Source organism: Anomalospiza imberbis, chromosome 3 (assembly GCF_031753505.1).
Source record: "Anomalospiza imberbis isolate Cuckoo-Finch-1a 21T00152 chromosome 3, ASM3175350v1, whole genome shotgun sequence".
Taxonomy (NCBI): Eukaryota; Metazoa; Chordata; class Aves; order Passeriformes; family Viduidae; genus Anomalospiza; species Anomalospiza imberbis.
The window spans coordinates 44,384,913-44,408,866 of record NC_089683.1 but is presented as its reverse complement, the minus strand read 5'-3'; the positions used below and the strand labels follow the sequence as shown (position 1 = coordinate 44,408,866).

At 43.9% G+C, this 23,954-nt stretch overlaps 1 protein-coding gene and 1 long non-coding RNA gene across 9 annotated transcripts in view; one reads left to right on the top strand and one right to left on the bottom strand.

Moving 5' to 3' along the window:
- Positions 1–990: 990 nt before the first annotated feature.
- On the top strand, positions 991–23,954 carry LOC137470618 (uncharacterized). The gene is made up of 3 exons (XR_010997161.1): positions 991–1,137; positions 4,433–4,558; positions 18,765–23,954. It is a non-coding gene; the product is annotated as an uncharacterized lncRNA (long non-coding RNA).
- Positions 16,104–23,954, bottom strand: part of PRDM1 (PR/SET domain 1) — a 62,520-nt gene continuing 54,669 nt past the window's right edge. For all 8 annotated transcript variants that reach the window (XM_068184174.1, XM_068184172.1, XM_068184175.1 and 5 more), the window contains 3 exons: positions 20,139–21,247; positions 19,708–19,836; positions 16,104–19,296 (listed from right to left, as the gene is read on the bottom strand). In XM_068184174.1, the coding sequence (XP_068040275.1) occupies positions 18,721–19,296; positions 19,708–19,836; positions 20,139–21,247 (1,814 nt within the window). In that variant the 3' untranslated portion in view covers positions 16,104–18,720. The remainder of the gene's footprint in view (positions 19,297–19,707; positions 19,837–20,138; positions 21,248–23,954) is intronic.

The window sequence follows — 23,954 nt, the reverse complement described above, 5'->3', positions numbered from 1 at the left end:
TCCAGTACACCTCTCTGTGCTGTCCTGGTTTTGACTGCTCTTTCCTGTTACTGTGGTAGAATGAAATTTGTGTTATCCTCAGTGTTATCCTATGCTTACAGGACGTGGGAACCAGCAGGTTTCCATGCATAGAAATCCAGCATTAAACAAGTGATGTGGTAATCTTTTGCAATTGTCCAGAAGATAAAATGCATTGTGCTGCCACAGAGCAGTCCTCAGAGTGCCCTTTATATAGACAAGCTGTTTCTTTTTGCTTGGCCATCTTGCTTAAGATACAAAAATACCCCCCAAGTCTCTTTCATGGCTTTCATCTGTATCTGTAGAGCATTTTGCAAATGAAAGTTGGGAGGTTTGCCATCCTTGTAAACAATCTTGCAAAGCCCAATTCCAAAACAGGAGAATGCCTCCCTGTCCACACAGATGAAATTCAACAGATGCTGAATTTTGCAGGTTTTTGATGTCTCACGGCATAAAAGCTGTTATATGAACATTGAGGAGAGGCCTTTTTCCCACCACAACTCTCAAGCAATCTTACAAGTGAAGCAAAGCTGCTTCCTCTGTCCTGAAGAGAACATCAGGGAGAGGCAGGGACATGCAGAAATGAATGAGAAGGTTTGGTCTAACTGGTCTTTTTTCTCACATAAGACTAGCAGAATGCTATTTGTTGCAGTCTGTTGTTGAAGTACCAATATTTGTTCTATTTTTAAAACAAAGAAATGTTGATTTAATGAAAATCAACAGAAAAGAGTGCAGGAAGCTACTGATGTGAAAAATTTTCCCATCATGCCATGACAACATTTTTTATCAAGTTTTTTCCTTTAAGGTGTCACTTTGCAAGCTTGCATGCTGATGGTAATGTTTTGCTGGTACAACAGGATGAAATGAGACTGATGAAAATTTTCTGTGTGAAAACCTGTAGAAAAGAGAGAGATGTCCATGAAACATGAATGCAGCGGAGATGGGATATTTCAGGGATCAGGAATATCCACAGGGATATTTCAGCTATCAGGAATATGAACTGTTGTGAGCTTCTCCCTTCTCGGATTTGCATGGATGGAGATGCATTGACTCAAAACAAAAAGATTTTGATAAGCAGATACTAGATTCAGTCAGAGCTGAGTAAAGAGGGAAAAAAAGGTAGGTCATATTCAAAACAGTGAACACTCACCAGCTTAATTATACACTACGAATGGTCCTACTCTTCAGTCAGTGAAGATGGAAAAGTCCTTTATTAAAATTGTATTGGTACCCATGAATCTGCAGTCTTCAAGCCTACGCCAGCTGCTTCTGAAATCACAACAGAGGATGCTGCAAGCTGCATGGCCATGTCTTTTCCTGAATTCATGTGGTTTAGCCTACAAGTAAACTTAATTGGCTCAAATGAAAAGGTTTGGATTTGATCAATGAGTTGGTATATGGTTTGTCAGCTTCTGTTGCTGTTCTGTCTTGTCAGTTGAGAAATGTTAAAAACTTTGGGCAAGATGAATTAGTGAAAGTAATGCAACAGCTTTGATAATGTGACTTTCATGATGGCTAAAGGATAGCTCAATACCAATTATACATGATAAGTAATAAGAGTAAGCTAAAATTATAGCCTGACAGTGCTTAGGAGGGGACTTGGAGGATGTGTGTAATACATTTGCTTCCTTTCAAAACTTGTTGGACTAGCAGCTTGACTACAGGAAAATCACTGTAATTTAGCTTTTGCTGGCAGTATCAGCAGTGGAATCTAGGGCATAAATACATTGCTTTATGTATATCTTAGCCCAGATCTAACATGGGAGCAAGTGAATATGACAAAGCTTGCACTGTTGTTGCTTCTCCTTTTTTTAAAACAGGAACAGGGACAGCTCGGGCTTGGTTGTGCTGCAAAATAGACATGCACTTAAAAACATTACCTTTATTTCATCCCAAACATCTTATTGAAGGGAGATATGAGCTCAGGTTTTACCCAGTCCAAAACAGAGACCCTTAGCCAGACAGCAGAGCTGCTCTCATGCAGCCACAAAGGAGGCAGATGAGGAAACTCATTGTTCAGGTCTTCAGGCTTGGCACAAGAAGGCAGCTCCCATTGCACCCAGCCCCTGTCCGGGATGAAAGCAGTGATCACAGCAAACCTGAACTGTCCACATGCCTCACATGTGACAGGAACATTTGTATTTCCTTCAGCGTGGTCCCTGGGAAGCATCTGGCACACCTCATGAGCTTTGATTTGTGTGTCTGGGGCACAGTTTGTTTCTTATGGAAGTCAGACACTACAGACAAGAAGAACTGTGGGTCTTGGTTTTAAATTTTGGAAGAGTAGGGTAGCCATGCTTTATACTTGCATTGGATGCATTCAGTTCCAGCTCCTGTGAGCTAAGAAAGCACTTGTGGTGACATGTTTTGCCAAATGAATTAGCAGAAGCAGACTCAGCCAGCCCCAAGTACGTCACTGGCCACTTTGGTGGCCCTTTTTGCCACACTTGTAAGAAACCCGGGAACTGCTGCAATCTAGAGAGATTTGAGATTTGAACTTTTGAGCTTGTGCCAGCGTGCACCTGTTAGCAGGGCTTTGCTGAGGTCTCTGACCTCCAAACAGAGATAAGCTGCTCTTGAGGGTTAGGAGATTTGAAGCTGCTGGGCTGAAATCCAGCACGTTCCAACCCAAGCTCTTTACCTTTTCCTTGGTTAAGAGGTGCTTGAACTATTTGGCAGGGAGCCAGTGAGGTCTGCTGGGTCTGCTGTGGGGCAAGGAGTTACGTTAAAAGCCCCAGTTTCCAATTAATCCAGGCCTTTGTAACTCTCTAAGTAGCTTGGCCAAAGTCACGTTGGTGCAGGGTCACCCTTGTCTTCCGAGTGTGAGACGGGGCAGATGAGGCCTCTGGTTCTGCTGACCACTGAACTTCAGTGCAGATCATTAACATTTCGACTTTATCAGGAGAAATGTTCTGGAAATTATGCATGTGATTGCATCTTGAGGAGCAGAAGGCAGAGCAGAGCTGACTGATGTTTCTCTTTTGGGCTGGAGTTCAGCATTGCCCCATAATCTCTGCTGAGGCTGTTTTTGAATAAAATAGAATTCTGCATGGGGCTGTTCTTGGTGTGGCTTCTGTGTTCTGAATTCTGAGGCAGAATTCATAACCAAAATTAACCTAATTTTTTCCTTCCTTCTGCACTTATGATGGTAGGTACAGGATTTGGGGAAATTGCTTTGCTGCACCAGTGTGAAAGTGTTACTATAGCTGTGACCAAGGTTGCAGGATATGGTCCTTGCTGCCTGATGTGCCCTGGCTTTACTCACCTGTGTGATTATTTTTGATATGCTTTTGGTTCATGGCAAGTATCTCTCAGAGGTAATCTGTGCTCTCCTGCACTGAAGTACGTCATATGTAGAAAAGTGATGATATGGTAGGTCTGTGACAGAGATTTTTGGTGTAGCAGGGCCATGGTGAACACCCTTTTCAGTAACTGGGATGGGTTTGCTAGGAAAAGGCCTGATTGACATGTTACTTCTATGGTCAACTGATGAAAGCTGTGAGGAGCAGCACAGCACTGGCAGTGCCAACTCCTCTGCTGCTGGTTTTGACTGAAATGCTGATTATCTGCAATAAATGGTGAAGCAGTGCAAACCCTGGATATGCCTGCCCATTGCTTTAACAATTCACCCTCACAAGGGCTTTCAGATCCCTCAGACTTTACTTGCTCAAAGAAAATTCATTTTAAAAAACAGGCTTATAACAGGAAGTTTATTCTTTTAATTAATACAGTCTCTCTAAATACAATGTGTTTGTTAATATGGTATAAATTGAACTGAGATAAAAGATCTGAGAAACAGAACTCCTGCCTGAGTCCTGTGTGGTGTATATTTAATGAATTTTCACTTAATTATCCATTAATATGTATTAATGTGTATTAATAAAATAAACATTGAACATGGCAATTGAACAGTACAGAACTAAAATACTGTTCTGAAAGAAAACCACATTGAGTAAACGAAAACAACTGCATTTCTTACTAATCTACACAATGCATTTAATTTAAAAGGAGAATTTATAGTATTTGAAATATCCTACCACATACTGAAACTTTTAGTGTAAACTGCCACTTTCTGACTATCACATATTGAAATACTTGTGGTGCGTAGTGAAATTTATGTTACATTGTGTAAAATATATAGTGAAACCGAACTGATGTATAATGAGACACACATGTGCCTGCAATGACTTATCAATTCCATTATTTTCTAACTAACATTATTTTCATGATCAAGTTTTTCTGGGTCAGAGGAAGAAAATGGTGAAGACTGGGACTGATACTACAATGGAGAGTATAGACCCAAACTTGTACAAAAAACCTAATCAAGCTGAGTTATCCTTTGTCCTTTTCTCTGATAAATTCTAAATGTAAAGTCTCCTAATGGTTACAACATGTCTCTCTTTCTCTGCCAAAGCTTCATTACGAACATCAACATCACCCCAGCAAGGGAAATACCACCAGCCACAAGCAGAGGGGCTGGGTGCAGAATTCTCAGCAGTTTTTACCAGAACGGGGCTGCTGCACAAGAGACCCTGGTGAGGTATGTGGGGTCTTGCAGGACCACCATAGCACAGGTTGGGTCACTCAGGTTTTGTGGGAGGGGGTAAGAAGATATCCCAGACCTGATCTCCTTCGTCCACCAGTGCTCCAGACCTCCTGTGAAGGCTCAGGGCGGATGGGCAGCATTGCTGTGACCTGCAAAACATCTCTCCATGCTGCTTAGATTTGTTTATTCTTTCTTAAGTTAGGTCCGGACGACACAGCCAAGCATCCCTGCCGGGCGGGGCAGGCAGGCAGGCAGGCTGGCCGCTGGGTGTGCCCTGCTGCCGGCAGAGGAGGGCTGTGGCAGCCGGTCCAGCAGCTGCTGGCCTCTTGCTGACCTGGGGTGCTCCTCTGCAGCGCTGTTGTTTGCAATCCGCAGTTGCTCTCCAGCTTCAGCAGTGGCTTGGACTGAGGATGGCGGCTGCTGGGCTGGCTGGCTGGCTTGGGAGGTGCTTTTAACCTGGTTGACTGCGATCTTTGCAGGTCCCAGCCGGGGCAAGGCGGCAAGATCTCTCCAGCTCTGCTCACTCTTGCCCAGAACGTGCTGCTTGGACCACAAACAGACTGCTGTTTCTGAGAACTTGCAAAAAAACCCCTAAGGTCCTAATGCTGCTCAACCAAAGGAGTAGGAAATAAACCACAAGTCTCACACCTCCTTGACAGTCCTATTCCAAGCTCCATCAGAGAGTTTGCTTTTATGGGTTATCTTTTACCTGGTTTTGCAACTGTGCCAGGATTACCAAAGCATTTAACACCCAGAAAGCGATAACCGCCGTGAAGTTCCCTCTTTCTGATCTGCCTCCTTAACACTCAAGTCAAGGTGTGTTTATCCCATCCTTGCATTGGCCTTTTGCTAAACCAAAACAAGCTGGGCCATACTGAAAGACCTTCCTACTTCATGGCTGTTGTGCAATCGAGGCTCATCAAGGATGGTTAAAGGCACAAGACAAAACACACCCTGCATTTGAGGGTAAGGTGTACTAACCTTTCCACTTGGAATGCCTAATTGCTCAAATATTGCCAACATTGTTCAAACTGCCAGATATGTTAGGGAACAGGCCAAACTGGAGGGACAACTCTATATGAGGGGTATGACAAATTTATTGGGTAAATTGTATGGGAGTGCTTAACCCTTCTCTCTGTTCTGTTTTTTGTAAGGACAGTTGCCAAGTAGAGTTGGTCATGACTAATTCATGTGAGGAAACAGCACAGAGAAGTTAAACAGCAACAACCAGTTTAATTTCACTTGTTACCATTAAGGCCTAACTTAAGTTTCAAAAGGAGATGAAAGGTAAATTTGCCATTTGCTCTCTATGTTTTAAAAGCTGCATGAGAGCTTGAAGAGTGACATGCTCTGTATTACTAATGCTACCACTGTCCTTAGAGCAGAGGGAGGAGACAAACACAATTTAATTTCTGTGTATACTAGGACAAAAATTCTCCAGAGCATAGATTTTGTGTTTTGTTCTACCCCATTCCTAGCTTTTAAAAATCATTCTAGAGGTACATTAGTTATTCCTGAAGCAGGGCAGAGTACACATATGTGTCCATGCCAAAACTGACCAAGATGATACAGGGACATTTTCATGAGTGAGAAGAAGGAAACATATCCTAAGTATCTGAGCATCAACTCTAGCAAACAATGCATCAGGTATGAATATTTCACAGGCAGTACAACCACCCAGCAGCTACCTCTCTTTTGGTTTATCTTCTTATCTCCCCTGAATCACAGGGTACAACAATGGCGACAGTAAGTGGATGAGGTACTATGTATTTAGACAACATTGTAGAAGATGATTTGTCAATAGGGAGACAGAAACCTTTCATAATGCTTGGAGGGAAATTCATAGGATAATCCCAGGATAATAGATTTTTAATCCTTGGTTTTTTTCCTTGTATGATACAAGCTAATGAGTGCCACCCACTCCTTTGAACCTTTCTGTAATTTCCTTGAGAAGTTCCATTTCCTTCCTTCCATTTCCTTTTGAAAGATGTTCAGTCCAAACTGAACAATTTGGACTGAATTCCTTCAATTCCTTCATCCCTGTGGCTAGATTGTTACTTTGCTAAAACAGAATACAGCAAAACAAGAATCTTTTCAAAGGCAGTATATGGAATTGTTATCCCTTTAAGCTAACTATGGGAAGGCAAGCACATGGCTGGGCTTTGGTAAAATCATGTTGAAACACAATTCTCTTCATTTAAAGTGCTTCTGAAGAAGACAGTCTTGATTTAAATGTCCATTACATGGGTTGTAGTTGAAGACTATCCAAAATGAGGCTTCAAATGGGCAGATTTGCCCCCTGCTGAGCCAGGTGAATCTCTGTGAAGAGGCTGAAGGCAAATGGCTCTTGCATACATTAGCAGCTTAGCAATTTTCTCAGCATCCACAAAAAAGCTGGGGGTGATCACTTGCCAGTAAAAGGGACATTTTGCTAGCATGGGCCCAGTTATTTTCTTCCCTGGCTGCCTGTATCCAGTCGTGGAGATGTCAGCGTCCTGACAAGAGCACCAGCTCCATATCATTGGATTTTCAGCTGCAGGGAAAAATATTAGCAAAGGAAGATGTGTCAAAACAAGGGAAACCCTAAAAAAAGAGTTATTTGGTAATATCAACCCAGCAAAATACTGAAGGGGAGCTTTTGCAGGGTGGCAACAGGCTTCCAAGGAGACAAGAAAGCATTGTGGATGTTACAGTTTGTCAAGCCATTGAAATTTCATGCCTGAGAGTAAAGTCGGAGATGAGAAACTCTGGACCTTTCAATGTGGGAGAGCTGAATCTATCAAAATAGTTTCACTTTGCATCTGCAGACTGTGAAAAGATGTTCTTCCTTTTTTTTTTTTTTTCTTTCTCTTAGTATTTTATCTCACCCTTGTCCCTAGTTGTGTGGGTCCCCTCACTTACTAGGCACCATGTTTTCCAAAGAAAGGTAGTGTTTCACTGCTTCACTTCACCAGAAATTCTCCTTCTGGGAATACTGAAGAAGCTGGTGGCCACTAACTTGCAGCACTGGCAGGGATCCAGAAGCCCCAGGGATGCTCACCTAGAAGGCAAGAGGACAGGGATGGGCACAGGGAAGGGGAGAATGAGAAAGGTAACAGAGATGGAGAGGAAGAGTGGAAGGTTCACCACCCTCTTGTGCCAGTCTGCATCATGGGTGACACACTTCTCCTGGCAGCAGTGCCATGGCTAGCAGAGCTGGTGGATTGATACATGGAAAGTGCCAATCCTGCTGTGTTGTGCAGCCGTACCATGGGACAGTCACAGAATGGACAAATCTTACCAGTGCATATGCTTTCCAAAGCCTCAGAGTTTGCCCAGGCAGCTGGTGAGAACAGCACTGAGGCAGCAATCTCAGGCAATCAGAGGATGAGAAAAACTGGAATTAAGGTTCAATTGGTCCTTCATGGATGTGCATAATGATGTGGTCTTTACAAGATTTGTGTTACCTTTGCCCTTGTCCTTTGGAATTGGGAACCAAATGAGGCTCTAATGTGTAAACCCCACACCTTGGAGGTGGCCTCTTGAAAGAGGAGGGATAGATGGAGGGGCTGTCATGGTCAGAGACTGGAATGCTGCCTAGGGAGAATGTTTTCCACTGACTGTTACCCAAGGAGTTGTGCATTGCATGGAGCAAGTCACTCAACCTGAATTTTCACAGGTCATGTAGAATATAGTTATCCCTGGTTTGTGCTTGGTTTGCAGGCGTTCAGGATTCCCAGTTGACCCCTGAGGTCAAGATAAGCTGAAGTCAAATAATATGTGGGATAAACTGCCCTGAAATTCTGGGCACCCAAAGAGATTTTTTTACTTTAAACTCCTGTATTTTATTTCTTTTTCAGTCCTGCCTAGGGATACCACCTCCCTCTCCCATATGGATGCTGACTGACACAGGTGAAGCCTTCAGCCATCTTTCCAATGGGTCCACTGAAAGCACTCTGGAGCAAATGGCCCTAGCTGGAGAGTGGCAGGAGCACAAAGGCAGGAGCACAAAGGCCAGAGCCCTGTAGCCAGAAAGGAAGATGGGGTGAGAGGGGTGGCATCCCTCCCCTGTCCCCTGCAGGATGAGCATTTCCTGCCTTGTGCACTGAGCAAGGTACAGGTCCTGTGGGAAAACCAGTGTGTGATCCTGCAAGCAAGGGCAGCTCCTGAAGCTATGTGTGGACAAGCTTAATTAATTCTGTCTCTTCAGAACTCTTTTTGGTGCTTGACATTTGAACCTTGCTTGCAGTGCGGTAATGCAGGGAGAGAGGTGAGTGTGTGTGAGCGAGTGAAAGTGGTGTCAGCATTTTGATTAGAACAAGGTTTCCATTTGATGCAGACACATGTCCAACCTGGTACCTGTTTGTTTCCAAGCGATGCAAAGGCCCACTCAGTTCAGCACACTTCTGGGGGCCCAGGTTTTTAATAGCATGTAATATTAATTTCTGGCAACAGATGAGAGTTAATACATTATGTTTAAATCTGGGATGAGTTGTTGACCAGCTGTGCAGAGATACCAAATGCTTTTCTTTGGGTAATGTCTGTTCCAGCCTGCAAAGCACATGTGGGTCAGAGGCAGGAATGAAGACCAGCAAAAATAGCCCATTTAATCTTGTGGAGCCATGTGTCTCCTGCAGAGCATTTGGTGCAGTTGTCCTCTAATGATTTAAGAAATTCAGAAAGTTCTGGGTGAGATGGCTCTTTTTTCAGTGCAGCATGTCAGTCAGTGCTGGTGGGAGGTTTCTGCCCTTCTGTCTGCACCAGAGAGGTAAATTAGGTAAGCAGAGGCATGAATTATTTGCATGAAGCTGAGGTGGAGAATGTGTTATCTCAACAGCAGAAAAGGAAATGGTTCTCTATAGATTATTAATTACTGAAAAAGCAAAGGCATGTCTTTTGTTGCCACCACACCACTGGTCTGACTGTTGAGTAGATATGGATCAATATATCCCCTTCCTCCTCAACCCCCTTGCTCTTTACATTTTCACTTAGGCTGAGGTGAAGAGGTTTCACTTTAATTTATGTCATTCTTGTATTGCCAAATGGCATGCCAGCGCAACCGATTCGGGTGTGATCTGACTCTCTGTTGTGTGCTCTCACATGCAATCCCCTCGTGGGAAAATGCTGAGAGAAAATGGAAATTTAAGCTGTGCACCTAGCCACTGTGGTTTTTTGGGTTTTTAATAGTGCTTCATTTGTAAGGTCCTTCAGGCAGAGAGAGTTTGTGTTGAGTTCAGGGTAGTCATAGCCCATAAGTGAGGATTTCTAAATATTATGATATTGCAGATAGTAATGTAAGCAACTTGTTCCCTCTATGAACAACAAACTACTTGCAGTTACACATCAGAGGATCTCAGAACAAGGTACAAATATTAGTCCTACACCACAGCCTGAACAAGTCTTGTACCTATTCTACAAATGAGTTGGGCGCTCTATGGGAAGGTCAACTGACTTATTCCAGACCTCACTACTAGTTAGTGGAGGTAACAAAACCAGAACACAGCCATCTTATCTCCAGGGTCCTTGTTTTTATTGTTTAGCTCTAGCCTTGAAGCACTGAAATTTTTAGATTAACAATAAAAAGTTTGTCTTTAAACCTCCATTGTTAGGTAAGCTTGATCTTGGATATATTCCCCTGTGTAGATACTCATCGCTGTCTTAGTGTTTAGATTGATCTAAATAATTACACTGAAAATTATTTTTTAAAAAATGTAGTAAGAATGGCATCAACTGGTATTCCCACATTTAAACACCCTGAATCTGGGGTAAATGAGACCTGTAACTAAACTCTGTGTTGGGGTCCATCTCTTGATATATTTTTGAAGTCAGACTCACATGGGGTGAGGCATTTCCTTGAGGCTAATGGATGCAGAGGGAGATAATGGGCAAGAGACCAGTGGCAAAGAACTGAGATTTAGCTTGTTCGAGTCTAACAAGGCACTTAGAGTGTTTTGCAGGGGTGTGTGCTACTTCAGGAAATGGGTTTAATGGTCAGGGAGGGCCCTTGTTTTCCAGCCTTCTCATTTTGGATGAGTAGCTAAGATTTTGAAGGAAACTGGAGAGCACTCTGCCTCCACTAAAGTTTGTCCCCTCCACTCCTCAGTCTGCCTCTCTGTTGGGTGCTCCCTAGCAGGATAAGGATAATCCTGCCCTACACAGCAGAAGGGCCGGGGCCATGTTGCCTGTGCTCAGCAGCTCTTGAAACACTTGCACCTGCAGCCACTGTTCCACCTCATCTCCTGGGCTGCTTTTTGAGGTCAAGCAAGACCAACGACAGTGCAGCAAACAACACAGTCATTCCTAAATATTGTATCTGGAGGGGATTACAAACTCAAGCAGATGTGAGGGAGGAAGGAAATCTACATATAGCTGCTATGTAGGTCGTAACTTCATCTTAGAAATACTCAGGTGTTTTGTGAACAAGTCTCCCAGTGATTTGTGGCATGTGGCTCCCAAGGAAGGCAATAAGAACTAGGGTATCCCCCTGGATATGCTGAATTCCTGAATGGCTCCTCTCAGTCACAGCCCACGTAAGGACAGAGGGACAGCCAGTATGGACATTGGTGTGTAGTGTAAAAGCTGGGTGTTTATAGCAAACACATGTAAAGATAGCAATGCTCATTTGGAAATCGACTGCACAGCTGGGCACAGGGGTTACTGTTGAGACCACAAGCCTTTGGAGCAAAACTAGAGCTGCTTCCCAAGGGCCATGGATGTACCTGCCCTGCCCTTCCCTTGCTGCCATCTCTAATCATTGGCACAAATTTGGTCAGTGGCTTGTGGCCAGTGTTGCTCAGGGCCAGCTCAGGGAAGAATGGGGATGGGCAAGCACCTCCTGCACCTGCCCAGTTTGTAGCTGCCAGGCTGGGCTCCCAGTACTGGGACATCAGTGCAAGGGAACAGGGCTGAAGCAGGATTTTAGGGCAAAGGGGATGTAGGAAAAGAGCCCCAGCCCTGAGATCCTGGCTCTGTTAGCTGGGGTCCTGTCTAGGGCCCCTCAGGGTGGCACCGAGCTTGCGGTTCTCGAGGTAGCTTATTGCTCCACTGATTGGGTTGTGAGGGTTTTGGCAGACTGGGATGCTCTGCTGAGAAAAAGCCTTCTGGTTGTCACCTCTCTTGTTTCTCTGTGCTTAAAGTGTATTTTTTCAATTTGCAATGTCAGGGGCTGGGTGTACTGTGAAGCAATTTGGATTCTGCATTGATAAGGCAAGTGCAAACTGTCCCCGCAGCTCTCGAGAGCAGAATCAAACTGAAACTTACCACTCAGAGTAGAAAGCACATAACACCCACAGCTACAGACATGCACAAATTGCTCTAATATAGGTTAGAAAAGGAGCCCTGTTCTGCACCCTCTGGTCTCATTAAAAACATGCACACAACACCAAATCTTCACTGAATGACTACAAGCACCAGCACATGTTCCCTCCTAAACACCCAACTTACTTGTAACGGCTTATTAAAAAGGCAAATTTTCACTTTTCATGTATTCTTGCTCCCCTTAACACCTGGTTGCAGTTTCTACAACATTTTTAACTTCTGTTTTTTTCATGACTGGTTGTGAGTAAAGTGAGACCTCTCTGGGACACCACCCAGCCTGGTTAACTGGGTCCCTACCTAGGGACATGGCTCCAGCGTGGCTGGAAGAAACCAAACTTCCCCCTCTTAGTAAAGCATTTCTGCAAGGGGCTTCAAGGCCGACAAGAAGAGCAGATCTGGTCTGTAAAGATGTACAGAATCTGTCCTGTAAAAACAAAAGGTCATCAGAATACACAAGGTAGACTAAGAAGGTAAAGGTGGGAAAAAAATTTTCCTGGGGTTCACAGAGGGACAGTTCTCATGCAGAAAATTTTGCCATAGGAAAGTTGTTGGGAGACTGGGAATGATAATAGCCAAGAAGTCACATTCAAAATGCTGCCTGCCACACTATTCTTCCTGCCCAAAAGCTGACCACTGCTTTTAAGTTAGGATTTAGTGTGTAAGACTTAATGGTAAAGGCAGGAGCATTGGGTCTCCCTAACCTCAAGACTGGTGACAGCTGTCCTCAGCACAAGTGAACTAGGAAAGAAGTTTTTAGCCTCTGATTTTGCTGTGTGTGGTTTCAATATTGCAGGAATTGTTTCTCTTCCCAGTGCAGTATGGCCACTTTGGGGCAGGAATGCTGTAAGGAATCTCACTCGGTCCTTGGATAAGGAAATGATCAAGGACTTGCTTATTCACAATTAATGGAGAAAAAGAGCTGAAAGCCTTTATTAAACATTGCACAATAAGGAAGTCATACTGGTTTTGCTCCCTTCAATATGGCTATTTGGTCACACCTACCTAAGTGGTTTGGCATCCCAACCATCTCTCTGCGTGCAGCTGAGGAGGAGGAGGAGGAGGAAGGAAGGGCCTGGCTTCAGCACCACCAAGGTGCCTGGCTGACAGCTCACAGGGAAGAGAGAGCTCTGAGTGTCGTCTCCCTTTCCTGAAGGGCCAGGCATCTCTTTTTGGAGATCTCTGCTCAGAGCACACACCAGTGCTGCCTGACCCCATGCTTTAGGCACAGGTTTCTGCCTCAAGCCCTGGTGTCAAAAAGGAGCAGAAATGAATGCATGCCCTGTGCCAGAGTTCCCCCCGCTGCCAGCTGCAAGGGTCCCTGCCAGGGAGAGTCAGTTCTTGGGGGTGTTTGCCACCCACCCAGTCACTGCAGATCCTTGCCCCACTACTGGGCTTCTGCTCCCTTGTTTACCTATTGTGGCAGCCAGTCTGTGTAACCCCCAGCTCCAGAAAGTAGTTTGTGGCTAGATGTGGTGGCTGGCAGGTGCCTCTGAAGTGCCAGGAGACAGATGCTCAGGCTCCAGGCTTTGGCTGGCACAGGGAGCTGTATTGCCCTAGAAAAGGGTGCTGAGGTGATGTCTCAGGGGCCTTTCCTAGGTGAGCTTGTGCAGGCTGAAGTTTGTAGAGCTGAACAGCCTGAGCCAGCAGAGCCTGTGCTGCGTGGAGGTGGAAAGCATCATCCCAGGAAAACCTGGGCTGGGTTTTCCTGTGTAGAGCACCACTGAAGCAGTGCCAAGCTGCAAGCTCTCATGGTGGAACTAAGGATACTTTGGTTTTGAAGCAGAAGGCAATGTCTGCTTGTACACACCCCCAAGCAGACACCTGACCCCTCTGTCATGGGATGAGAATACAACTTTGCATCAGAAGTCAGCACTCGGGCAGCAGGGTCTTGGTGAGGCTTAGTGGCCCCTCTCCCATTTGGCTGCCACAGTGAATTGTTGGGAAATGTTCCCCAATCTCTTAAAAATGAGTGAAAGCAGAGTCATGCAGCATGTTGGAAACTCTATCATTGATGGCAGTTGGTACAAAGGTGGCCTCGACTGGTGTGCAGATGTGCTCTTTGCCAGCTCTTCCATGTGCTTCTTGGGAGAATGGGAAGGGCAGCAGACATGCTGTTTTCAGGATGGGTCTGTTTCAGCATCTCATGAAAAATTAAACACCTGTGATTTTGGGAAGTGCCACATCTTTGACAAAAGCTCTTGTTTTTCTGCTGTTCAGGTGAGATTGTGCTGAAGTTACCAAAATGTCAACCTGTGCTCCCCACATCCCGGGCCAGGCAGCTGCCTTTTCCCTGCCAGCCTACCCCAAACTTGCGCAGAGGAGGGAAACCTCCCTCCCTCTCAATGCCAGGGCGGCTGCTTTGATGCTGTCAGTGAGTTTTTCTTTAGCCACTGTGACAGCCTGTGTTTTGCAGATACCTGCCCCATGATGGGCACATTCCTCAGCCGCACCGCATCCACTCAGCTCTGGCTCATGCAGTAATTAGGCAAGTGTTTCCTGGGTGCCTTTAATTACAGCCACAACTATTTCCCTCACTCTAATGTAACACCTCTGAATGACAGCAAAGGTTTTGGGCCGCATCCCACACGGTCCCAGCACGTGTTGAAATGCGGCCATGCACTGGCAGACACTGATTTGAACCCAAAGGGCTCATACCCCCTCAGTGAGTCACATTTTTCATTTTCGACCTCAAGGCCATAATTGCCCACACTGGGAATTAGCGGTGTCTCCTCAGTACCCAGCCAAGAAGCACTGGGCTTTATAAACCAGCCAGAAGGGCAGCATCCTCCCTAAATCTGTGCTTGAGTCTATCTCAGCTGTAATTCACCCTGTCCTGTGGCAAAGAAGCTCAGCTGGCAAGGCCGCATTGCCCAACGCTTTCAGCCCCTCAACATTTTCACGCTGACGGCAGCAAGATGGGCATCGGGCACGCCTGCCCACAGGCAGCCGGCAGCTCTGTGCCGGGCACGCGGTCTCACGGGGCTGCGTTTTGTGGCAGCTCCCAAATTGATGAGCTTTCCCCCTCCAGCCCCTTGCTAAGGCTGTTATGGTTATCTGACCTGGTGGTGGTGGTGTTGCCATGGCTGAATCCCGCTGTATTGCTGCTCGGAGCCCCCAAGCCGTCAGCGGCTCCCAACCGGCTTGGGGGCTGCCAGAACCCAAGGCAGCAGCTGCCGCGCTCGGCCTCGCGAGGCTGTGATCTATAACGTGCATTGTCTTTTTATGTAATGTGTTTTATTAAACATCTTCTAAAGCTTACAAGTGTCCCCAGGACATAACTCTCCAGCACAACGTAACGCTTTGCCAAGTAATGAAGTATGATTTATGGCGGTAATGGTTATCCTATGTTTTTTTAAAAAATTATTACAGCAATAGCTCTGTCGAATATAGGAATATAACATGCTGCATTTGGCACGTTTATGACAACAGTGCTCTGGTTTTCTTAACTCCACAGTTCAGTGTTGGCAGTATTTCAAATTCTTGAGACAGATGTTTAAATGAATTTTTTTAAGAGGACAGTGAAATACTTTTAAAACATCATACGGCACTGAGTGTCTCAATATGTGCAGGAACGTTATTTCTTTAACATTCAGGTAGGGCAGGGCAGCACATGGCCTCTCTGGTTTAGATCTCACGGTAAATGATGGAAGTAGCAAATGTTGAATTAGCTTTTCTGGGGCATCCTGGCCCGCTGTTAACTCTTGGGCTGAGGTGGAGAGGGAGGGGTGGACACTTGACCTTCCCCTGGATTTAGTGCAGTGTTCACATCTCCTTTGTGAGCACTTACAACAGATGGACGTTTGTTTTGAATGCAGTTCCCACCATGATGAGACAGGACTAAGTGGTCTCACACTGACATTTTGAGTGTGTCATTGTGGTCCCGGTGGTTAGGGTTTCAGGCCAGAAATGACAATAATTTGGAAAAATGTAAATGAGAACCCTGGTAACGTATCTCTGAGGCAGACAGCATTCAAGTATTTCCATTGAAACACTGAAAATTCTTGGCTTTTTTTTCTAAAAATAGGTATTGGCTGAAACTGAGGAAACCTCTGTACAAAATTAAGCCAGGGTATTCAGCTCTGGCATTGCTGTTTGCACCTTTCAATGAGGGAAAATCAGAACCCACAAAGGCAGGAGTCAGCATTGCTGAAGACACCATCGCCCTCAGTGTACCAGCGTTGGGGCCACAACCAGGCTGTGCATCCAGCTGGTGCAGAGAGATTGAAGACAAGGGAAGCGTCAGTAAAGCAATGAACACTTATATTTAATTTACATTTGACAATTTGCACATAAATAATGATGTAAACCAATACGTAAACATATAATAGTTTGTTGTTCTAGCAAAGTAAAAAGCCTGTTAACTTTGGTCAGAGTCTTTCTTAAGAGAGACAAAAAAACCCCAAAAACACTGTTGATTGTTGCTACATTCACATGTAAAACGCCTAAGGGGAGGGGGAAACAGTAAAGAGAAGTAACAATTCTTAAAGCTGATGCATATAAATTCTTGTAAATTTTGTATCAAATACAAGAAAGCACTACAGGCAATAATAAGAAAAGTGTGTGTCCAGTGACAGAGTAGTGATACTTTGGTTTATCCTACAATTAAGTACTATATTTATGAACTATTGCTACATTTAAAAGATGTCAGCCTCACAATTTGCAGGAGTGGAAATGTAATGAACTGGAGTCCTTCAAAAGCTGTGTTTAGAGACTTGTATTTCAGGATTGTCTGTTTTTTTAAGAGAAGGCATTAAAATGAAGTTTGCTGAAAAAAAGACCACTGAATCCTGAATTGTTGAGGTGGACTTCCAAAATTTTTTTTAAGAACATAACAAGACAAAAAGGGACACATGGAGGGGAGGTGTGTAATAATGCTACTTATGTTCATGTGAGTTGATTGTGCAACTCCTTAGTGGCAGGGCACAATGAGACAAGGGCCTTGTCCCACCTGACTTCCATCCTGCCCTTACTGTGATTTGTGACCACGTCACACATGGGTCATATTTGGCTTCTTTTCAAGTTCTTTCAGTTATATTTTCTGGTTGTCTGTTGACTGACCACCAGCCTCCTTCCTCCCCCGTGCAGACTGCCAGGAGAGCGGGGGACTGACTGAAGGAGCCCTGGCCTGCAAACAGGGTCATTCCCACCAAATTCACTGAGATGCCACACGTGGATGCAGGACGATGTCATTCACGTGTTTGCAAGTTCCAGCTTCGCCTTCAGCTGCGCCTGTGTATTTGCAAGTGATAAATGCCTTGGTACAACCTTCTGGTTTTGAGGTCATTGGTTATTTGCAAAACTGGGATAACATTGGATTTTCACACTTAGATGAAAAATAGGTTTTATTACATGGTTTGGCTCACAACTTAAGTGGTATAAATATATATACATATACATATATCGTATAGTGGTATAAATATATCTATAAATATACATGTATTCTTTGCTACACCTCAAACATCACCATATCATCTTTGGGCTTAGCAAAACAAAAAGATAAAAGGATGTGCATTCTATCTTTCCCTGTGCACATTTTGGTTTCTTCTCTAAAGTAGCAAAGCATTTAGGTAAAACAGCATTGTCTGCACCACTGGACACAAGCACTGAGGTAATTGTTGTTCAACAACTTTGCAATGCCCTTTTCTTCTTTAATTAAATTAACCACAAAATGTACAAACACAAATACTGAGAAAAATCTGAGTCGTACAGGAAGGAAGAAAAAATATTTATGTGCCAGGAAAGGACTTTGTTCCCCACTTCTACCCAGGCGAAGTGGGAGAGAAAAATACAAGTAAAACTGAACCCCTTCTTACTCAGGGAATCTGACCATCTTTTTTTTTTTTTTTTTTTTATCCCTGGAAGGCTCTGGCCAAAAAAAAAAAAAACCCAAAACAAAACAAAAATACGAAGAAAGAAATCTGCCCAAACCCCCCTTTTAGGCAGAATAATATTTGTGTCTTTGCTTTTAAACTGCTTTTGGAAACAAAAAAATGTAAGTTAGATTTTATTTTGGAAAAGCCACTTTAAGTTCATGTGTTCCTTTGGTCTTAAAGTTACATGACAATGTGTGGGGCTGGAGCTGTGCTCTAAAAACCTGTGGTATTGTCCATGGCAGGTCAGTGTTTGCTGTGCCTCATCTGTTCCAGGGAGAGCTGCAGGTAGAAGAATCTTTCTCCTCTCCTCAGAGAGGCAGGAGAAAAAGTTTCTTCCCTGCTTGCTGCTACTCTGGGTTGTTGGTTTGCTATTTTTTTTTCTCCTTTTCAATTCCCAGTGGGGTGATTTGCTCATGAAAGTACACAGCATTTTTTTTCAAACCAACAGCATCTAGGATTCCGTATGTCACATGTCTAACTTTGGCAATATGAAAAACCATATTTGTTTAAAAGACATTGGTACATAAAACACATTTACTGAAACCCTAATCTTAGGTTCTTAAAACAGATGTGCAGAAAAAAAAATATCTACAAAGAATGGCCGTAAAACAAAACAAAACAAAAAAAACCCAAAAAACATTTAAAGTAAAAATTACAATGAATTTTTCCAGTCATTGTAAACATTTTCCTAATTATTGCTTTTAGAATGATTAATTGCATAATAAATTATGAAGTACTATAATTGAAAAAATAATTATGAATAGATGATTGTCTCTTAGTAACTGGCGAGGCAATGCAGAGTCCTTTGCCCCTTTTTATGCCCTGAGAAAACAGTAACTTTGGAGTTCCTTCTTTAAGCTGAAGAGCGTAGGGAAACTACTGTAAGCCAAGATTGCTTTGCAGCATTGAAACTATGTACAAGCAACTGCTACAGGCACCCTGACTTGCCAAGTCATAAATAAAAAAAAATCACTTTGCCAAAAAGTCTTAAGGGTCCATTGGTTCAATTGTTTCTTGCTTGACCTTTACAGGTAACAGAGGTAGTGGGTGACCGTGAGGCAACTTCATAACTGACATATCTGACGACTCGTAAAGGTTGCATCCAGAGGAGATAAGCCCATTTCCCAGGTTCCTCTGTAGAGAGACTTTCAGGTTAGCTCCTTCCATTTCCCTCCTGAGCATGGTCAGTATATCCTTCTCCACGATCGATGTTAAGTCGATACTGTCCTCCACTTCTTCCAGCTTGTCAGCATTGTCACTGATGTCGAACTTCTCGATCTCCTCATTGATTCGGTTCAGGTCCTCCATGGAGAGGCCAGAGGCCGGGGCGACGGGGCAGTTGCCCTTCAGGTGGACCTGGAGGCTGCAGAGGTGAATGTAGCTCTTGTGGCAGTGGATGCATTTATGGGGGCGTTCCCGGGTGTGGAGACGCTTGTGCAGCTTCAGGTGCACAAACTGGGTGAATTTGGCTGGGCAGAGCTTGCACTGGTAAGGCTTCTCTCCAGAGTGGAGCCGCAGGTGGGTTTTGAGATTGCTGGTGCTGCTGAACCGCTTGTGACAAACCTAATGTGGGGGGTGGCAGAGAAACAGCAAATGAGTGGGAGGCGATTTTATAGTTTAAATCAGACACCTAGGAGGAGACAGCAGGATGAAGCAGCAGCTTTCTGTATCTTCACACTTTCTCACAATGGGAAAAAAATCCCCACCTTTTTTATTTAAATATTGCTGAATGTCATTTTGAATGTGGCTGATGGCAAAACTGTATCAGGCAGGTGTTGCTCTAGCAGGCTGCAGGCAATCGTGCTGTCTCACAGATACTGCTGCACCAGGGCTGGGCCTGGCTGTGGTGCAGATTCTGGCTCTGAGCAGCCAAGGGTTTGTCCCTCAGCCCTCCCTGCACACTGTAGGGGGTGTGCAAAACCGTGCTGTCCCTTCGGCCTCCGAAGGAATCACCTCTCTCTCTGCGTTACATACCTGACACTCGTGGGGTTTTTCTCCCGTGTGTACCAGATAGTGCTTCTGGAGGTGAGCCAGCTGCGTGAAGCCCTTATTGCAAGTCTGGCATTTAAATGGTCTCTCTCCACTGTGTACTCGGAGGTGCACCTAGGGAGAGACAAAGCAATTAACAATTTGCAGTTTCCAGTACTACAACAAAAGTGCTTTCAGATGTTTCCTAAAGTCAGCGGAAGAGTCCCATTGCCAAAATACAATGTTATCTAGTTAATTAGGTGGCGTCAGTATTAAAGCACACAACCACGCTTTCTTGCAGGGGGATGCTGTATTAAAGCCCAGACGCATAAACAGCCTAACAAGCAAGGGAGGCCTGACCCTGCTTTTCCTTGAAAACCTACAGGGAGAAATCTGAGCCTTCAAAGAAGGCTCCTGTCTTATTCTCCACTGCCTACCTTCAGATTGGAGAGCTGGCCAAAGGTCTTGGAGCAAACATTGCATTCGTACTTGATCTTCCCATTCTGCTTTTTCAGTGGGTATGGGAGGGTTTTGTAACCGGTCACATTCCTCTTACTTTTAATGAGATTCATGGCTTCTTCACCACCGGTGGCAGCCAACACCACTGAGGTAGGTTTAGGTTGCATTATGTGTTCCGAACTGGCTGCTGTACCAGCGGTGGGGGACCCACTGGTTGGGCTGCATGGCTTGTCCTTCATGCTGGCAGCAGCGCCCGTGACAGAGAAGGCACTGTTGGGTGCTGGTATGAGGAAATCTCTTGGATGATCAGGCTGCAGCAGTCGACGGCCTCCTTCACTGGGCAATGAGCTAGGGAGCGTGGTGGGGTTGAGCATGTGGTGAGAAAGGCTACCTCCGCTGAGCAGGTTGCCATAAAGAGGGTACATCCTTGGGAAGAGATTGAAATTGTTGATGCCATTGATATTGTTCAAAGCGCTCAGGTTATTACAGCTCATATTGAACGGAGGTAACAGGAATTTGGGGTAATGGGGATTATAGGATGGTAGAAAGGCAGGTGAGAGGTGGCCAGGGGGTGCATATCCAGGATAAGACCCCAATCCTTCTGAGCCATATGATCCGTTCAAGTAAGAGTATGGCTCTCTGTGCTCTTGGGAAGTAGGTGCCAGAGGTGAAACTGTGACCCCCGGACTACTGTGAGGGCTTGAACTTTTTAAACTTTGGTCTGGGCTGCTCCTCCCGGAAGGACTTGGCGTAGTAGATGCCTGGATGGGTGAGTGAGTAATGTAGCTGGGTCTGTCCATGCCATATGCTAAGGAAGCTTTCAGATAGTCTTCTGGAATGTGAGGTCGGATCGGGTAGACAACTCGAGGGAAGAAACACCTCTCCGGGCTATAGTTCTTATGTAAATCATCCAAGTCTTTTTCTGGAGTAACTGGTGAAATGTTGGTCTGAAAGAAGTCTTTTCCTTTAGGAGGATTGGATTCCATTTTCAGGATTTCTTTCACACTGTGCTCCTTCTTTGGGACGCTTTTCTGATAAAGCTCATCTTTATCAGCACTGTGCTGCTTTGGATTAATGTGGGTTTGTGCTGAAATACAAAAACAAGATAATGATTATTTAGATATGTCACTGGTGTTATCTCTTTTCAAAACAGAATCTAACCCCTACAAGTTTAGTGGGAAGGAAGGGCTACTCTCAGAGATGAGCAATCATTCAACTTGCCACAAAACTAATGGCTGTGTGAAGAAATGCCTGCTGGTATTAAGTGTTAATAAAAAGCATTGTTAATTTAAGGGATACTGACCAGTACATAAGATCTGTATGATGATACGTTTGCAGAGTGCCAGCCTCCACTCCGCAAACTGATTTCACCTTCCTTCCCCCTTAAATTTGCCTAGCTTTACTGTTGAATGCCTCTTTAAGCAGTATTTCTAATAAATGTGGTAATGAGCATTTGTTCACAAAACAGGTTTAACTGAAGGACTTTGCAGAACACAAGCTCCCAGAAATGTTCCTCAGTAAAATAACAAGGCATGACAAATCGGGTTTTGCCAAACCACAGCAGTCACTTCACCAGCCAGTTCAATTACTTACAGTACCAAAAAAACCATGGCTGGCTAGGATGAAAGCCTTCTTCAAAGAGAAGGTATTCTCCATCAGTAAACAGATCATTACTCATTAAATATACTGCTTAGGAACATCTACAACAAAGCAGACTATTTACTGCAGATTTCTGTGGCATTCAGTCTATGCAAAACTCCTCTGCTTACAGCTGTATTTTATAAAAAAAATGCTGAAGCAAAGCAAAAGAAAGCAAGACTGGTTGGCTCCAGCTTAAGTTGAAATGTGCTTTAAAAAAAAAGGGAAAAGAAATATGTATTTAGAAGGAAATAGAAGCTAGCATACATTAATCTTAGTTCAGCACATACTCTATTTATCTGTATTCAAAGACCTTGCTGTCTGGACATTATACAATCTTAACAGCACACTGAAAGATGACTTCAGTAGAAAAACAAATCTGCCTTTATCTTTCTTACATAATCTTGATTACACGTAAGATATTTTATTATAGGGGGAAAACTACAAGAAGGTTTCATAATCATAGTTAGTGCAAGGCTTTCCATCAGGAGATAGAAGCCAACACCAGTAGGTAAGTGACTCAACAACACTGCAGTCCTTTAGACACGTTTCTGCTTCCATGACTGACTGTTCTTAATTCACTATCTGAGGTGAGAAACAGTTATTTCTGATTTTTGGAGGATCATCTGAACCAAGTGAGGAACGTGACAACACGCAATGACCACGCCACTTTCAACACAGATTCTTTGCTTCACTATTCACTACCCTGATGGAATCTATCGTTTGGCAACATTACCCTATAAGGCAAAGAAACAGCCATTTATTGAACATATCCAAGAAAACAGCTGCTTGCAAAGCATACTCCTACTTACAGCAACTCACTTTACAGTAGCATTCTTTTTGAAATGGCATTAGACTAGCAACAAGAAAATTTAGTTTGAGATTTTTGAGTAGTTTGTATATTTTTAAGCTCCAGTGAAATGCAATTAAACACAGTTAAGTTGAATTAAAATATTTATGACAGAACTTAAAAGTGTTGTACAGCAAGCGTATGCATACATAAGCTCACAGATAGCTTTCCAATTACTTCTTTTGGTGTCCAAAGTTTAATGCAGTGCTGTATCAAACATAAAGTAATAACATGTTGTGTTTTCTGGCTTTAAAAAACATCTACTTTCTTTGGTAATTTTGTCTGTACTCCTGGACTGGTAACTCATTTCCTAAATGTCAGCCAGATTTTTGGGCATAGCACAGAGGTCCTACTAGGTTCAAGAAACTCTACAATGGCACTGTGAATAATATTATCTGTATCTTCTTATCAGCTGCCTTTCACCACAGCAGTGTCTCAGAGCAAACATTCTTGGTGACACTATCAGCATCAGGAAGTATCAAGACCAGGCAGTATTGAAAACTGGACACGGAGGTAGGAGGCAGGACTTGTGAAGCCTTGCAGCAGGAAAAATAAATAAATACCACCTTATCAGGCCCGTATCAGTTTCTCAGTGGGGTCTGTCAAGCAGGAAGTTCAAATTAACACTTTTCTCTTCTAAAGAAAAAAACCCAGGGGGAGGGGAAGAGGAAGGAGAAATGCTGGTGGTGCTGGAAAAGTGATAGAGAAACTGGGGCCTCTTCAGCTGGAGAAAGAGCTCCCACTGTCACAAGGCTAAACACGAGGATGAGGATGTACGTGCCTTATGTGCAGGAGCAAGGCCAGGAGTGACAGAAAGGGAAGCTCGTGCAGAGATCGTAACTTTCTTTGTGCAACAATCCCATGCTCACTCTTGACTGACTAAAGATAATTGCTCTTTTCTTCCCTTCTGAATTTTCCCAGTAAAGCTGTCCTTCTTACTAATTTCCATGTGTAGACAGAAGTTGTGATATTTAAAGATAATTTTCCAAGTCTAACTGTGACAGCTCTCTTTAGTTTGCAAGCTATCTTTAGTCCATAAATCCCCTCCTGGCCTTTTCCCTTATTACTTGATCACAAAGGACACTTGGGAACACCAGAGAGATCAAAACATAAACAAGTGTGTCAGCACTGTGTAAAATAAGAGAAGGTAATGTCCAGGGCCAAGGAGAGGTTCTTGAGTTTTATACTGAAGGTGAATTTAAACCAGGGCTGAAATTGATTGAGAGGTTTACAACCTTTCTTGTTGCTCTTAAAGGAGCCATACTTCAGAGTTAAAGAGATATATTTCTTATAAATGGATTTTTTT